The sequence below is a fragment of the Pagrus major genome, chromosome 4, assembly GCF_040436345.1.
Source record: "Pagrus major chromosome 4, Pma_NU_1.0".
NCBI classification, from domain to species: Eukaryota; Metazoa; Chordata; class Actinopteri; order Spariformes; family Sparidae; genus Pagrus; species Pagrus major.
This window is the reverse complement of record NC_133218.1, coordinates 32,740,960-32,758,088: the sequence shown is the minus strand read 5'-3', so window position 1 is coordinate 32,758,088 and position 17,129 is coordinate 32,740,960. Positions and strand designations below refer to the sequence as shown.

At 40.0% G+C, this 17,129-nt stretch overlaps 1 protein-coding gene across 1 annotated transcript; it reads right to left on the bottom strand.

The window, feature by feature from the left end:
• Window positions 1-7,444: 7,444 nt before the first annotated feature.
• chrna3 (cholinergic receptor, nicotinic, alpha 3) lies at window positions 7,445-15,073 on the bottom strand. Its single transcript, XM_073464496.1, has 6 exons — window positions 15,061-15,073; window positions 14,393-14,532; window positions 11,646-11,690; window positions 9,207-9,316; window positions 7,679-8,879; window positions 7,445-7,573 (listed from the first exon to the last, which is right to left on the bottom strand). Exons 2-6 carry the CDS (start codon window positions 14,411-14,413, stop codon window positions 7,445-7,447), a joined length of 1,506 nt encoding a protein of 501 aa, XP_073320597.1. The 5' UTR covers window positions 14,414-14,532; window positions 15,061-15,073.
• Window positions 15,074-17,129: the final 2,056 nt, after the last annotated feature.

Here is a 17,129-nt window from a genome sequence, read left to right as displayed (position 1 = left end):
TATAAAGCACAGACTGTTTAAAAAATGAAAGGAACGTCCACCAGTTATCCATTAAACTGATGGTGAAATCAAATTTGCACTGGATCTGGTGTTCTCTTCTTTTTCATGGACTGGGCATACAAGAGCACTGCAGGCGTTCTGCCAGGGGGGTCATCTGTGGTGGAAAATTCACAGTTAGGTAGCGGGCTCTGTGTGATCTGTTTTTAGGTGCTCATACATTTTTTTCTTGCTTAATTCAACTCTTTCTGGAACCAGTGGTCATGAGAGAGTTAGCTCTTGTGAGTGAGAAAGGATGCCACAAAATGCTATTCACGTCCGCCCTGCTGCTGCAAATGAACGTGTGGTTTTCCTGTGACAACTGGAACCTCACTGACAGAAAGACCTGCTCACCTCATATGACTGAGGCAGTGCCACAACTCATAATCGCTTCGAAGATGATGACTTTATTATGTTTTAATATTCTCATTGTCTGTCACCTCTAGCTTTCACATTGCCAACTGTGCCTTACTCACGGAGTATGAGAATATACTGCATTATAACTATACATTTTACAGTACCTTAAGCACTCAGTTGGCACACATCAGATCAATGTCATCGTAGTCATTCTCACTCTCATCTGCACGTGAGAAATCAAAGGTATATATGACCTTTAATAGGCCATAAAAAACTACTTCAGTAAGAGCACAAAGTAGATCATTACCTACCTGCAACACTGTACACTCCCTCCCCACAATCCTCCTCACAGTCCGCAGCATCATTGCCAAGACTCCCATACCTAAGAAATTGTTGGCAATAGTAACATTAAAAGTAGTAGTAGTAACAATAATAAATGATAATACTAATAATAATAATATGGAAGTGTATTGCTGCCATGCCAGAAAAAGAAAAAACAATATCAGTATGACATTATAATGTGTTAAACTATATTGTTATATGAAGATATTTTCAAATTATTGTGAAATGCAAACTGGTGTTATACCAAGGAACTTTTCTTGTTATATCAGTTTACAATCTTACTATCTATACTATCTCATTATAATGTAAAAGTTATCTGATATATATCAGATAACTTTTTGTTATAATATAAAACGTACTTTATAATTTATAAACGTTTTACGTTATGACGAGATAAATAGATAGTATATTGTTATACAAAGAAAATCTTCTTGGCACAGTGTAATATGTTAATAAAGACTCTGATACTCTACTCAAGTATCAAAAGTAATTTTGAAGCAATAAATGTACTTCACTATCAAAAGTAGCAGTAAAATTATACATGCATTTACCTGTATATACTGTATATACACTGTACAATAGGGGTCGACTGACTATCAGCTTGTTTTATTATCAGATCTGATATTTAGCGTTTTTTTTTTAATTGTATTGCTGATGAACCAATGTATTACAAATGCGTTACTCGATGCTCTGATGCAGCATGTAATTAGCAAAGTAAGTAGTAACTGAAGTGTTCAAATAAATGTAGTCGGGTAAATATTAAATAATACTCGTAAATACTCAAGACAAGTACCTCAAAATTGTACTTAAGAACACTACTTGAGTAAATATACTTGGTAACATTCTGTCACTGATAATAATAATAATGATAATCATCATCATCATCATCATCATCATCATCATAATAAAATGTCTTTGTATTAAGCATTGTAGACACCATAACAGCTCTCTAGAGAAAATACAAAAAAGTTTGTATCTGAAGAATGATACAAAATTAACTAGCTGAACTGTAGAAGTCTAATAACATAATAACAGAAGTTAAATAACATCGGTCAAAGTGAGTGTAATTTATCACTTCATTCATGAAATAAAAAAAAAACACAATAAAGTATATCTTACTCCCCACGTCTTTGAAAGTAACACTGAGGTAATGATTTGCATTAAAAAATGAAATTATAGTCTTACTCTTGCTCCTCTTCCTCCTCCTCCTCCTCCTCCTCGCTGAAAGAGTCTCCTGATAATTGCAAAAAGAAAAGATGTTTATAATATATAAAAGAGAGAAGAAAGAAATGCATTTTCTATTATCACTTTATATCTTTATTTATATGTCATGCTATTCACCATGTCACCCACCACTATTGATGCAAATAATTTGAAGAAAACAGAAACAACTAATTATGAGGAGCTCCTGTTTTTAAGGAATTAGGATGACCGTGTGAATTAAAAAGCCCTTTCATATATTTAAATCCACTTAAGGAGGTAGTTGTGAAAAAAGATTTTAATCAATTAATATAAAAAATGGAAAAAAAATAAATAAATACGGGAGGTGTCCCTAGTGTTTCATACATCCTGAGAGGTGGTATTTAAACAGACCAGAATGTGGCTAGACTGTGTTTTCTTTTCAAAGTCTTCATAGGTAATTTCATTACAATCTCCCCAGAGTATGTCTTTACTGTAATTCCTTTATCAACATACCATCTTGTGATTCCAGATTATCTCCCTCTGTCTGCTCCTGCTGCTCCTCCAACATTACTGTCTTTGCCTGCTTAGTCGCCGCACTGTGAGAAAACACAACTCGAGGTAAATACGCAAACCCACTGATCCCGTGTATTTTAGTTCACTGTAAACATTCTGCATGGCACAATAAACATCCTGAAAAATATCTTTGAGCACAAATTACTGAGGAATAAATGCCAGATACTGCCAGTTTATGAGGTTTTATTTGATAATATATCAGCCAACATGAGTCAGACTGGATTAACACTCACCGTGGTTTGCGCGAAGCTGAGCAGCCTGTTGAATTAGAAAAAAACAACATAATATAAAGTGAAATAAACCATGCACACTGTATGATCAGGTTCATACATTTAAATCTAAAGACATACCCTCAGAAAATCTATACAGATTATAAATATTTTTTTAAATAATTTCTTTTATCCAGCAATAATAGTAGAACAGGAGAATCAAAATGGATGTTAACCACAAAATGTTGACTCTAAAGTTGAGTCCGATCATCTGACCTGGTTTGTCGATGCAACACAGACACAGACTCAGTAACAAAAACAGGATTATCGCTGGGCAGTAGACAATCACTCGGAGAAACAAACTGTCTGCAAAAGCAAAGCAGACACGTCAGCCTCAACACAATGAACATGTCAAAATCGAATTTATTTGAAAAGAAAACTATAAAACCACTGTCTCTATTTGCACTCACCTTCGACCTCGAGTAAAACTATGTTGTTTCCTTGGAGTGTTTGCTTGTGCTCCTGGATGCATTTGGAAGGCAGCACCACACAGCTGTAATGACCCGAATCCCTCATGACGGCACCTTCGATGGTGAAAGCCACCTCCATCCGTGTGACATTAAACGCTCCCACTTGGACGATGCTCTCATTCTTCATTAGGTAAGAGTGGATGAGTTGACATTCGCCAAGTGTTTGCAGGCTGTTAGAAACAGCACATCTGAGCTCAACGTCGTCTCCCTCGCTGACAGTGGACGACCCGGCCACTGAAATAACTGCAGGGAGAAAATTGGCTGTGCAGCGGGAGGATAAAATGAGTGGAGGGAAATAAGACTGACACAATGCTTTCAAAGGAATGAAAATGCTTACCTATAACCTGAATCTGAATGACGTTATAGCCTCTCTTGGCTACTTTGGAAAGATCATACCCCGTTGTGGAGAAGACACAGCTGTAATTTCCACTTTGATCAAGACCAACACTTCTTATCATGAAGATGCTATCATGATGATCCTTCTGTGTCTTCACACTGATCGCAGTGTCATTCTTACATAAATAAACATAAACTTGGTGTTCTTTCTTGAACCCAACTGTGCTGCAGGTTATATGGAGGTCACTGTTCTCGCTTATAGTTTTGTGCTGGACCAGGATCTTCGCAGGAACAATCTCTGCTAATTGGTTAGCTGAAACAGAGACAGGCCCTGGATTGTTACATTGATAAATGATACAATGGAAAACAGTCACATTAAGGTGCAGATGTTTTCTCACGATCGAAAGCTCACCAGTAGTTTGGCCCGTGACTTGATTAGCAAGAGCACCTTGAAGGAAAACAAGAAGTGAAGCTGAACCCTTCTCCTCGTAATTGCACACAATAGTCAATTATTAATACAAACAATAAGATAGTTAAACGTATGAGTTGTACTTACACAGAAGAATGGCGATGAGTTGCATGATTACAAGCAGTGTGACAGCCATAGACTCTCCACAGCACCATGTGAAACCCTGTACACTACAGACTCCTATCAGGTTCCTGACCACAACTCAGACAGCTCAGATAGTAAATATGCAAAAAATACACTTCCTGTGCATTGTGTGGGGGCCTTGTGACATTCAAACAAACAAAAGTAACATCAGTTCAAGCTTGTTCATGCATGCTTTTACTGAGTGATTGTTGTAGAGTAAGTACTTGTACATCTTTTCACTTTTGTTCCTCATCCTTCTGTTCGTAAAAAGGTTATTACAGTTAACTAAAATGTAACTAAAACATTTAAGTCGACTGAAATGAAAATTAAAGCTACACAAACAAATCCAAATGTTACTGAGACCATATTGTGCACTTACATAACTAACTAAAAAGAAAATACAAATACGACCCCAAATTCAAAAACGTTGGGATGCTGAATAAACCACGAGTGAAACAGAATTTGCTAATTCATATACTCAGTTGAAAACAGGACAAAGACAATGTATGTAATGTTTTATCTCATCAATTTCATTGATTTTTGTAAATATATGTTGCATTTGATGGCAAAAACAAGTTGGGACAGGAGAAACAAGAGACTGGGAAAGTTTAGGAATGCTAGGAAAGTTTATGACTGCTGCTTGATCGGTACCAGGTGACAGTATCATGATTGAGTAAAGGGGCGTCCTCAAAAGGAAACACACGATTGTATAAAGTATATTACTACACAGGTTCAGGAACACTACGTAAAACCATTGTCAGTAAAACAGTTTGTTTGCAGATGATCTAATTCTGTTTTTATTTAAGTTTTATACAGCATACCAACTACTTTAGAGTAGAGGTTATTTACAGGAAATGTGTTTTATCAATTTGAACAAGTGTGTCGACACAGCAGGCATGAGGAGGCATTGGTGCATATGTTTATTGAGATGTCTACAGTACATGACTGTGAGTCAACTGCTCTCACAAAATGTTGTGTTTGCATTAAGTTACCTGTTCTGAACTTCTTAAAACTCGAAAGAAACCTTTAAAGGAACAGTTCACCCAAAACGAAACTTTAGTCGTTATCTACTCAACCCTTATACTGATGGAAAAGTCGGGTGCAGTTTCATAGTCCACAAAATAGAGCAGAAAATGACTACTAATGAATTATTCATTTCTGGGTGAACTTATCCTTTAAACTAATACTGAGACTAATAAAGACTTAAATATAATTTAACATTCATAAAAATAATAACTAAACTATAAGCAGACTCATTCCAGAAACTGAGTCAAAAATTAAAAACAAAAAGAAAAAAAAAGAAAAGAAAAGAATAACTGAAGAAAAATACAGAACTATAATAACTGTGGTTTGTAGTCTGTTTTTACACGTTGTCACTTTGCATGCAGTCACATCAGAGGCTACACTGATACCATTAGAGGCTCATTCATTTGGTACATCACACAGTATCTGTCGGTGAGATCTCTTGCCCTCCTGCAGATCAGCCGCACGACTTCTGAGTGAGCTTTAATTAAATTCATTGGCCAGGGGTTTCTTATCAGATGTGGCAGGAGAGCTAATACACTATCTGTCTGTGCTTCCCCGCCAGCATTCAATTAATATGGGCTGGATTTCCTTGTAATCACATAGCTCGCCATCTGCTCTGATTGTTAGCTGTATAATAAGAATCAGACGGTGACTTACTGACAGTCAGACCCCATGCAGCACAGACACTCACAGCACAGGCAGGAGTCACACCGGTTCGACTGTCAGCAAAATAACCAAATTTTAAAATGCACCATCCCCCTGCATGTGTGTTTCTGTCATATGACCAGAGCTCTTTAAGCGTTTAAGACTCTTTGATGTGGTAGCTCGTAATATCAAGTGTAGTATCAAGCATTACATTTAAATTCTCAACTGGAGCGCAGTAAAACAACCACAACTCTATGTGTTTTTAAATACATGTGAGAATGTGACCCTTAGCCCTGATCAGACCTGTGGCGGTAGCACTGGGCTATTAAGAGGTGGTGTGGTCAAGAGCAGAAAATTGTGTTTTGTGCAGGAAGAAAAGTAAGATGAAGAAAGGAGAGGAATCCAATAGGGTCCTTCATCACCTGCTCTCTCCTATTGATTGTGATCCAGTAAGCTGAGTTAGCTCCGCGGGGGCACAGAGATGTGGAACAGAGTAATAAACAGAGCCTCGCTGGCCTCCTTGAAATTACATTTACATCCCACAGCTTTTGTTTCCAGTCTCAGAAATACTGGTCCTTTTTAAAAAAAGAAAAAAAAAGAAGAAAAAAAAAGCACAGATACAATAGAGGTCCACCTTTATATTTTTAAGATTTATTTACAGAAAATGTGAGTTGAATTTAAGGAAAAATGTGTATTTATAGATGCTTTTTCTTTTCGTTCATCAGATACTGCCAATATCCACTTCATGACATTGTCTCAGGTCAGCTGGTCCAGAAGGTAATCAGTAGCTCTCTCTATGCAGTTAAGGCATAAACTATCAGTATAACCTTTCTTAACGTTTTATCACTGAGAATATGATACAACAGAGATTATGAGAAACTAGACGACGTATGCTTTTACCTGTCAGACAGCCTCGTTACCATTTGTAGTAGCAAAGAATCACCACATGATGTCACTATATGAACACAGACGATAGCCTTGTTGTCAGAAACATTGAAAATCTATGTTGGATGTTGAAAATGTTTGTTTTTCTTCGTTACCTCCATAAACACATACATATTTTTGGTATGGTACTCAGTAATGACTGATGACATGGTATAGAAGAACATATGTGAGATTTTCTTGTAATGGAATATAATGGAAAGTCATATATGGTGAATATATGTACATACTTGCTTAATGTGAAAACAGGGGCTTTAAGTTCCATTAATAATACCACTGTCCTGGTTGTGTACTCGTCAAAATAACCATCACAGATCTTTGATTCTGTATGGGTGTGCGCTGCCTTGGCATTACAGATTATGTCGCCATTTACTCCAGAACGATTTTGTATACACAATAAAAAGACTAACCACCATGTTTGTTAGCCATGTCCTCAGCATTGGAGAGTCCTTAAACCACTGTGTCAAACAAAAGGACCGAAAATCATCAAGCCTATCTGTGGAAAAAAAACAGTCAATAAACCATTTGCATCAACATTTGGCAGACAGTCATCTGTTCTTCTCAACTTTGGATCCCCTCTGTATTTTCTCTCCGTCTGAGCCATGCCCAGATTTATATTTATAACGGATGCTGCACAGTTCAGCAGTCTGGAGTATGAGTTTTGTCAAAGTGATTCAAATGTCCTCCCCAAGTAATAGAGGCTGGAGGAAGAGGCCAGCTGTACCCAGGATGCACACAAGGACAAAAACCCACAAGAAGATCCTGTCGATGACCATGGCGACGTATTTCCAGTCGTCCTGCACCTGTGAAAGGATTGCAGAGAAAACATTTTCAATGATACGGTCACAGTTGAAAGCAGACTTTCCTATTAAGATCTTAAAACTATAGTTTAAAATGTGAGAGCTCACCTCCTTTGCTTCATTCTGTAGTCTCATGTTCTCTGCTATGTATTTCACACTCTCAATGGCCTCCGTAACCTCAGGGGAGAGCGGCAACAGGGGCATTATTCCTCCATCCAGAGATTCAGAGCTGGAGCACTGACTCCCCCCTCCGACGCCAACAGCACTGCCTCCGGTCAGCGCCCCCAGACTGCCCAGTCCTCCGCTTCCTCCCCCAGAGTCTGAAGGCAATTTGCTGGATCTCTGGTGCCAGCAGCAGTTGCAACGTCCCTCGCAGCACAAGAACGCAGAGCCTGCACCTTTGACCGAGTCTCCACTTAAGTTATTGAGGTTGGAGAGCTCTGTGTTGTTGAAAAGCCGCTGGCGGTTTGTCAGGCTGGACACCACGGTGGAGGCCAGGGCCTGAGGTTTGTGCTGCTTCTGCGAATTACCTGACGAATGAACCGCACAGGGTCTTGAATTCATGGTTTGAACATTGCCAGCGACCGTCACCTGCTCGGGGTCCCTCTCTGGCCTAGTCATGAACATCACCCGGGGCAACAGTCCCAGGAACACAGTCCGCACCCAGCAGGGCATGGTGTGGGTCTTTGGTGTGCGGTAGTGTACGTTCAACACGAAAACAGTAATGACGATAGAGAGGGTGACGAAGATCATTGTGAAGAGGAGGTACTCGCCAATCAGCGGGATGACTAGCGAGGTGGAGGGAATGGTCTCTGTTATGACGAGGAGGAAGACGGTTAAAGACAGCAGGACGGAGATGCACAGAGTGACTTTCTCACCACAATCAGACGGCAGGTAGAAGACGAGCACGGTGAGGAAGGAGATGAGGAGGCAGGGGATGATCATGTTAACTGTGTAGAAAAGCGGCAGACGGCGGATGTACAAAGAGTAAGTGATATCCGTGTAGATCTCCTCACAGCAGTTGTACTTAATATCATGTTTGTAACCAGGCGCGTCGATGATGATCCACTCTCCAGTCTCCCAGAAGTCCTTGAGGTTGATGGTTGAACCTATTAGCACCAGATCAATCTTTGCCTTGTCGTACGTCCAGGAGCCAAACTTCATGGTGCAGTTTTGGTAGTCGAAGGGGAAGTAGGTGACGTCAATCTTACAGGAGCTTTTGAATATGGCTGGAGGGATCCAGGTGACATCACCGTTGTAACGAAGCAGGGCCTTTGTTTTGTCATCAACCTGGAAATCTCCAACTGCACTGTAAGATGTAAAGAGTTAGAGAAGAAGAAGACAGCGAATGCTGAGTCAATAATCTTGAGTCAGAGATTGAACAGAAGGTTTAAAATTAATTGAGCTTTGTCTCAATGTGTGTGGAGATATCAATCAAAAAAGAGGCCTTGTGGTTCATGAATTTTTAAACCCTCCATTGTTCTGTTAAAAGAAATGTAAAACAGAAAATGACAGATGCAAAATGAGCAATGGAGGCTTATAAAGCTTTGTCATTGTCTGGAAGTCCTCTAAGGTAAATGTACTCAACAATCAATGAAGATGTTGAGCCAGGTTTTTAATTTGTTGTTACGCTCACTTGTTGTACAGCACAATGTCTGGCTTCCAAATCCTGCTGGACGGCACTCGGATGAACTCGACGCCGCCAAAATCTCTTGGATTCCATCTGAGTTTGTAGTCATTCCAGATCTGAAAAACAGAACAAGGTGAGTCATTCTCATTAAAACAAAAGTCAGAGAAATTACAATGTCGTACAAAACGTCCACGGATGTAGCTAACAATTTTAGGTTAATTTAAGATAGTAATTAAGACCTGAAAATTTGAAACTGAAGTTCCCACCTTCTGTATAGAAACCGAAATTGGTTTTGAATCTGTCTTCTACAGAAATATGAATTGAATTCATGTCCCAAATGAATTGGTTGATCCAGACCTTTAACCAGAATTTGACATCTTAAATGCACTAAACTCATTGAGATTTAATTAATATATCCCCTTCTGATTCCCAGACATCAAACATAAGATATACAGAATAAGAATACGGACAAGATACGATAAATACAAAATATAATCTAAGCAGTAGTCCAAAGTCTAACGAGAGTCTGCAGCCATGCTACGAGCTGTATTAGGCTGTACTAGCAGTGTTTTCTTTTAAAGGCTAACATCAGCATGCTAACTTACATCTTAGTCTAGTTTAGAAATGATTTAGTCATAAACTATAGTATTGGACAAATAAAAATGTTGATGTTGAAAACTTAAAGCTGCTTGTAGTGACTCTCATCTTTGTTAATTCTGGCGGCCCCTGTGGACAAAGGCAGCATTAACACCACCGCCTCCTGTCATACATATCTCAAGCTGGCTAGCGTGTGCATTTGTTTTTAAAAGTGAGTGCTGTTTTTTTTTTAAACACGGCTGTCTGCAGGATGCATGGAGATGAGGTAATGTATCTATTTGTGGCCATGAGACATAGTTTTAATTTGATGACTTATCCAACAGTCAGAACCCCACTCGGTGACAGACATTAAGAATAATTATAAAAACTAATTATATAGGTCATAGGTAGAAGCGTCAGTATGAAACTGAGACTATTTCATTATCAGTCAAAAGTTCCTCGAAGGACATATAAGGGATCAAGTTTATATAATTCATGTGCTTGTCTAGATCAATGGTCATTGAAATCCATCCAGTAGTTATCTCAACATTTCACTCAAAGCCACAAATAGTTACGGGGTCACCAGAGTCATTTGGGTGCATCCTCTGGGGATCACGAACATCTGTACGAAATGTCATGCCAATCCAAAGCGTTGGACTGAGCGACCGACAGACCGACACAGCCGTTCCTAGAGCAAAATGTCCCTTCCGAATAAACCCAATAGCAAGTGCCAGGGTGCCACGTCTGCAAGCATAATTTTGGCAAGTGCATTCTTTTTAATCCAAGCGAAGCAAGTTTGTCATAAACAGCTTTATAAAGAAACAAAACAGATATAAAAGCCAGAGGGTAGCAGTTGATTCCTCCTGGTGATTATCGTTAACAATGCAACTCTAGTCTGATTGATATTAAATGCATTCTGTTGTGAAATGTTCCTCATAAAAACAATGAGAAGTCGTCATCTCCAACTGTGGCATATAATCAGTGTAGCCTGAGAGGAGATATAATGGACCACCGAATACAGTGTGTTTTATGGACCTTTTGGCCACTGCCTCTTGACCCTCTCTTGAGGACAGCCGGTGATCCTCATGTGACTCATAAAGCAACAATAATAAAGCGATCTTAATCAGGAAACACTGCGTATCTCATGTGTATTCTCGGATTTGGATGGCCAGCAGGGGAAATGTACCTCAGCCTGTTGTTTGTACATTGCTTAGGGAGACTCTACAACAACTGATGACATTAAATTAAGCGGAAGAGTGCTTCAACTCTCAGCACCGAAGAGAAATTACAACTCAACCCTTTAGCATGAACATGGCTCCGGCACAGATGAGTATTTGCTCAGTAATATGGGACCTGGAGACGGGCCCTGCCTCATTTGATTCAAAGCTGGTTCACTGCACTTCGCATCATGGCAGCAGAGACATCTTCTGGGACTGAGTAAATGACAAAACCGTCAAGCCATGTATGGAAACTGATTTGTTTTTGCTCTGTATGGTTATAAAACGGAACTGAATTTAAATCAGTTTAATCTTTTAGGTTCAGTATCCTGCAGACGTTTGGAGGTTTCTGTCACTGTGTCAAAAGGAATATTATGGACTTTGGCTTGTACCATAAATTCGAGACAACTGTCAAATTATTTAAAAAAACATTATGAAATTGACCATGAAATCTCAGTGCATTTGCTTTATAGTTTGTTTTTTTGTTTTTTCATAAAAGGACTAAAAGGATCAATGTGTTTAAAAAGCTCCCTTCCATGAATAATTCAGCTTGTCAGTCCAGCCCTGAAGAATCATGTATGACAGAAGGCGGGATCCATACTTGATGTCCTTGCTCAAGATCCATTTTCACAGTCATGCACCATAAACTTACGTGTCTCAGCCACAGATTTGTCTCCATGATTTGATTGACTTCATCCTGAGAACAGAGCAGAATTGATAATGAAGACATTGAAGCAAAGAAAAAAATTAAAAGTTTAAACATTTAAAAGTTAAAACAGGAACAAACACCGTCGGGGGCAATCATCCAGATCACCACTGAGGATTGTTTGTGTGCTGTCTGCATGGTCAGACCGCTGCGTATCTCAGACAAGAGGATTAAGAGAAGCACACCTGAGTCCTCCACGCCTGGAGTGTAACCCTCATGACAGCTGGAGCCAGGGGGTCGCCGCACAGCCTTAACTTTTTATTCTGAGTTTGTGTGTGACTTAGACCGTGAATGAGCAAATCTCATGACCCAGTGCATAGCATTAACCATTCATGTTATGATTTCATATACAGGAGAGGTTCTACATGGCTGGTAAGCACAGGTGGACAGAAGGCGGCAGGACATCCTTAATGGGATTATCTCTGAGAAAGTGGTGATTTTACAGCACTTTGATGGGTAGGGCGCACATCCTGTATCTTAGCACCAAATCAGACAGAGATAAAGGTACAATATGTAAGAATTGCCCACCTCTCGAATTCATATTCCAAACAAATATGGGGCAGCATTTTAGCAGAGTAGCTGCTAACTTTAGCTGTCTTAGCTAGTTTGCTCAGTTATGCATGCAGCTAGTGGTCCAGACTCCTAACTCTGAGTGGCCTTACGAGACAGGATGGGCTGGGGCTAACTGGTTAGCATGCTAACTTCAGCAGATATCTAAGCACCACAAAACATAGATTTCTTTGATGTAACGCCCAAACTCTAATTTCTCCCCAATCTGTTGATCATTTTATTAATATTTGAATATTTGTTTTTTACATATTGCACTTTTAAGATACACAAATGAAATAGAGTATGTTCTGGCTCACATCAGATGACCCAGTAGGGACCTTGAAAGCTTGGATATTGTTTTTGGAATGGTTAAAATGCATTAGTAGCACCATTTTTACCAGGGAAACATTCATTAAAAACATGGCTGACAACATGATCTGATGTAGTGATGGCGACTGAACAGAACAGTTTGGAAAATATGCTCATTTGCTTTATGCCCAAAGTTACATGAGAAGATCTCATGTCAACAATCATCTCAACAATAGCTAACGTTAGTTTAGAAATAGAGTCCGCTAACATAAACTAATGAGCCCCTTTATTCAACAGACAAGTGTGGTATCAATTTTCTCATCTGACTTTTGCAAGACAGTGAGTAAGCACAAAATGTCAGACTGTCTCTTTAAAGAACAATCTCTTGTGCCACTGTACCACGGCACCACCTGCTCCGAAACCCTGAGGCAGACAGCCTGTGATATGATCCCTGATTGAGAGATGATGACTGAGCCAGCCCTGCCGATGAGCTATTGATGGGCTAAATGAGCTCATACTGCCCTGCTGTAATTGCTGTAGGCTGACCAATACCAATTGCATCTGGGTTAGGAGCACCAGGTGCGGAGAAGGAATAATAGTCATCCATCAGCACGGGGAGCTCCGCAGCGTGCTACATCAACTGAGTTAAGGAGAATCTAACAAAATATCCATTATATTTCTGTAGATCCAGACAGCTCTTCAATACTTATCTAGCTCTTAAGAAAAAGAAAAAAAAAAGGTTGCCTGTGTAGATATAGACAATGTCTATAGTGACTACAATGTGTCAGACCCCACATTATCCACTTTAATTACCAAACCATGCGTAGCCGCTACTATTGCAAACATTGGGACTTAGTCTTCTATTATATCATTAGAAAATTGACCATATAGGTCAACTGTGCTAGCAGTAACACATATTTATTGTTAGGCAGCAACCTCTAGTGGCTGTAGTAATTTATTACAGCGGCAAAGGAGGAATTCAGGTAACGGAGTATTAAGAGCGACACAGTCTGCATAAGGAGGAGGTTTGGACGGAGGGATGGTTCAAACAAACACAGGACTTGCACCCAGGAGACCACGGGTTATTTTAACGTAGTAGCAGTTAAATTACGTCACGTACATAATGTAACGTAACAAGTGTGTAAAGGTTAACGTGAAGTAGTTCGGCACGTATGTGTTGTTTTGAATGCAATATTAGAATTTAAAGAAATAGTTTGTCATTTTGGGATAATCAACACATTGTGTTAAAAATAAATAAATAAACAATTTGCAGTTAGAAGTGGGGGTTGTGTACAGGGGATAGGTGGATTATTTTTTTTTTTTAACCTGTACAATATATCGCTGTTCTTTTTGTAAATGAGCTGTCCTCTCTGTCCAATGCAAGCCTTTTTGCTTAATTAGCGTCACCCGCTCTAGACCTGTCTGAGCCGAGCGAGAGAGCCGTCTGTCTGCCCCACCAGTCTGCAGTCAACAAGCTCCGGCGAAACCTGCCACTAAATCCACAGCTGCTCATCTGAAGTGGCAGTGATTGAGGCTGCCGTAACTGAGAGGTACTCAGACAGCTGACATTTCCCATCTTGTCTTGGCCAGACTCAGACTCACAGCCCCTCCACCCATCTCCTCAGGATGATAAACAAGGGGCTTGCACAGGCAGGCCCATCTCAGGTGTCTCAGATGGTGATTGTCACTCACTCTAAAACTTTGTTGGTCAAAGTCCACAAATCGACACAGGGACCTATTTCCTCTCATTCTTCTCAGACCCCTTCACACTTAATGCTGTCGTTACGTCACATCTTCTTGTCACAGCACAAACAGTTTTGTTGTAGGACACTTACCACTTTGACCAGCTGTGACATGGACACCTCGAACTGTACAATGACAGGGTCGGTCACATTTTCCACCGGTCGTATGTACTGGTTGTAGTTGGAGAATATGACAGAGAAGAGCTGGTGCTCTGCATCTGAACAGGAGCCTCCTGGATAAGAGCAGAGGGTCAGACATGGATCTGTCACTGCAATGTTAGTCATACAGTACAGGTTGGTGACTAACAGACAGGTGATTGTCAGTTAGTTCTCATCGATTCAGGGGAGCAGTGTATTCATATGTCACAATTCCAATGTTATTACTATGATTATTAATTAATAACCATTTTTTTGTGATCATGTTTACTTCAAGTCACCATGACTTGCTCTGCTGTATGCTAATTGTAAAGACTGATAATAATTGCCACCAATACCAATAAATGCCTCCCATGAATGAATGAATAACCATACCTTTACATTAATAACCTTTATTTGCCAGAATGTTTAAGTTAGGCTATATTAAATTTAGGCTTTTCATGTGAAAATATTTCTGATTACGCATGGCCTTCTGGTATGTATAATAAAAAAATATCTGAATGGCTAATTTCGTACGAGTAGCCTACAATACAAAATCAATAATTGTGGCAATATTGTTAAAAAAAAAACATTTATGTAAAGCAACAAGTACATAATTATGTTACCTGACAGGAGAAACAGAAGAAGGGACCATGTGCGCAAAACGAGGCAAAAAACGGCGTCCATCCTGTTTTCCAAAATGTTTCCAAATGAATCCAGCAGGGTCAGCGTGGCAGCAGCGCTCCGTGGAGCAGACAGGAGGAGAAAGTGGGAAGAGTGAAAGCGCGTCGGCAGCTCCAGAGAGCCCCAGAGAGCGGAGGGAGGGAGGCAGAGCCACGCTGAGGCACAAACCTCTCGGATAGGAGGCACTCACCACTTCAAAAAAAAGATGCAACCTATAGCGACCTAATGTGATAAAACAAACTGGTCATTTGACTACTTCGTTCAGACAGGATGTGTCAGCTTTGTTCTGCCACAATCTCCTCCTTGGAATTGGGAAAAGGACACTTGAACCGAGGATTGCGCATTTTACGCATCATATTTAAAACCATATATTCATCATATGTATATCTCATTCAGCTTCTAACTATGAGTGATGAGATCCTCCATGAAACACCATTTTCTGCCAAAGTTTATTTTACATGAGAGATCTCTCAGGTGATGTCACCTACTTTCCCTACCAGTACGGATTCAGCAGCATGATAATCAAAATCTGATGACCAAATCTGATCAAACCACACTCACACGGTCTTGATATAGCAGATTAGCTAAATTTGTTAGTATTACACTTTGATTCTTGTTTTCAGGGGCTATAACTTCAATCTATGAAGACATTTTGGCAGTGAGGTTGTGCAGAGACAACATTTCCTGTGGACCCAGGTGGTGTTCACACATGTTTTCCCCTCACAGTGTAGACGTCCACATTAAATTACCAAATAGCCCTCAATTCTTCAGACAAGATCAATAGCTACTGTGTGCCACTGGGATGGGATTAAGAGCATAACAGAATTTCTCTTGATTGATTCCTTATTGATTTAGGTTTTCAGATAATATTCTGTGTGTTTTGTTTTCCAAAAATATTTCAATATCTGTCGGAAAGACCACTTCTAATTGAGATACAGCTCTGTATGTGACTCATGCTTTTCTTTCTTGTGATATCAGAGCAGTATTTTCTTGCCTTTAGGCAGCAGGGTGTCCCAGTGGTTTGACAGTTATGTCCTTCATGTGGATGAAAGGGGAGGGGGTGTCCAAATGCTTTTTAGCCCTGCTGAAGTGCCCTCAAACGATAAATAAATCCCCACCAGCAGCACCAGAGATGCTGTTTGGTGTCTGACCCTGCACTCTCAACTCCTCTTAGTGGGACAGGTGAAAAGAGAATCGCCCCCATGAGGGATTAATATGGGATTACATCACGTGGAAATGACCTTCAGGAAGTTTTCCCAGGACAGGATAAAAACTTAGGTTGTTTGTGCGCCTTGCATCATTCAACAGGATCATCTTTACAGACAAACTAATAATCTAATGTCCACTAAGTCCTCACATTTTCAAGGAAAGTATTATGTGAGATCTTTGTTGGTTTGTTGGTGCTTGCTTATGTGGCAGTACAATTCTCAGAGCAATGTTTCCATGCATATCTTATTGGAAACTAATGACAAAAGGCTGCTGACATAAGGCTTGTGATTTATGGGACCTTCCACTGAGTGTTGTCTGACGACGCCTCCCACTTTGTTTGGACTGAAACAGATGACGAACTGTTGATGGGTACGCTGTGGCACTGCGCCGTCTCTCTTCACTAATGACAGGAAGCTAACAGGTGTATGAAGAAGCCTCGAAAGAGCTTGAAAACTGTAAACAGAGATTAAAGTGAAGCGAGCTCGGCCATTAACACGGATGCCGATTGCTATCTCTTGATTTAAATGAAGGTCTCACAAAAGAACCAACAGTCTGCAGAATCTCTAACGAGCCCACTCAGCACTGTTTATTGAGCAGTAAATGTGTGTGCGTGTGTGGGTGAAGGTTCAGTTCAGCATGTGTTTGTGTGCTTTGTGATGCATCATTAATGTGTGTGCCTGCATCTGCCCGTCTGTACAAATAAGCACTTAACAGAGATCATCTCTGGTGTAAGGGCACAAATGAGTTGTCATGAGATTACAGTGTGTAGAGCAAACCTTTTTTTTCCCCTTCATAGATTTAA

Coding starts and splice junctions, on each gene's coding strand:
- chrna3 (XM_073464496.1), bottom strand. CDS start 14,413: ATGTCACAGCTGGTCAAAGTG. Junction 9,317..11,645: donor CAAATCTGTGGCTGAGACAC/GTAAGTTTATGG, acceptor TCTGTTTTTCAG/ATCTGGAATGACTACAAACT. Junction 7,574..7,678: donor TACAGAATGAAGCAAAGGAG/GTGAGCTCTCAC, acceptor ATCCTTTCACAG/GTGCAGGACGACTGGAAATA.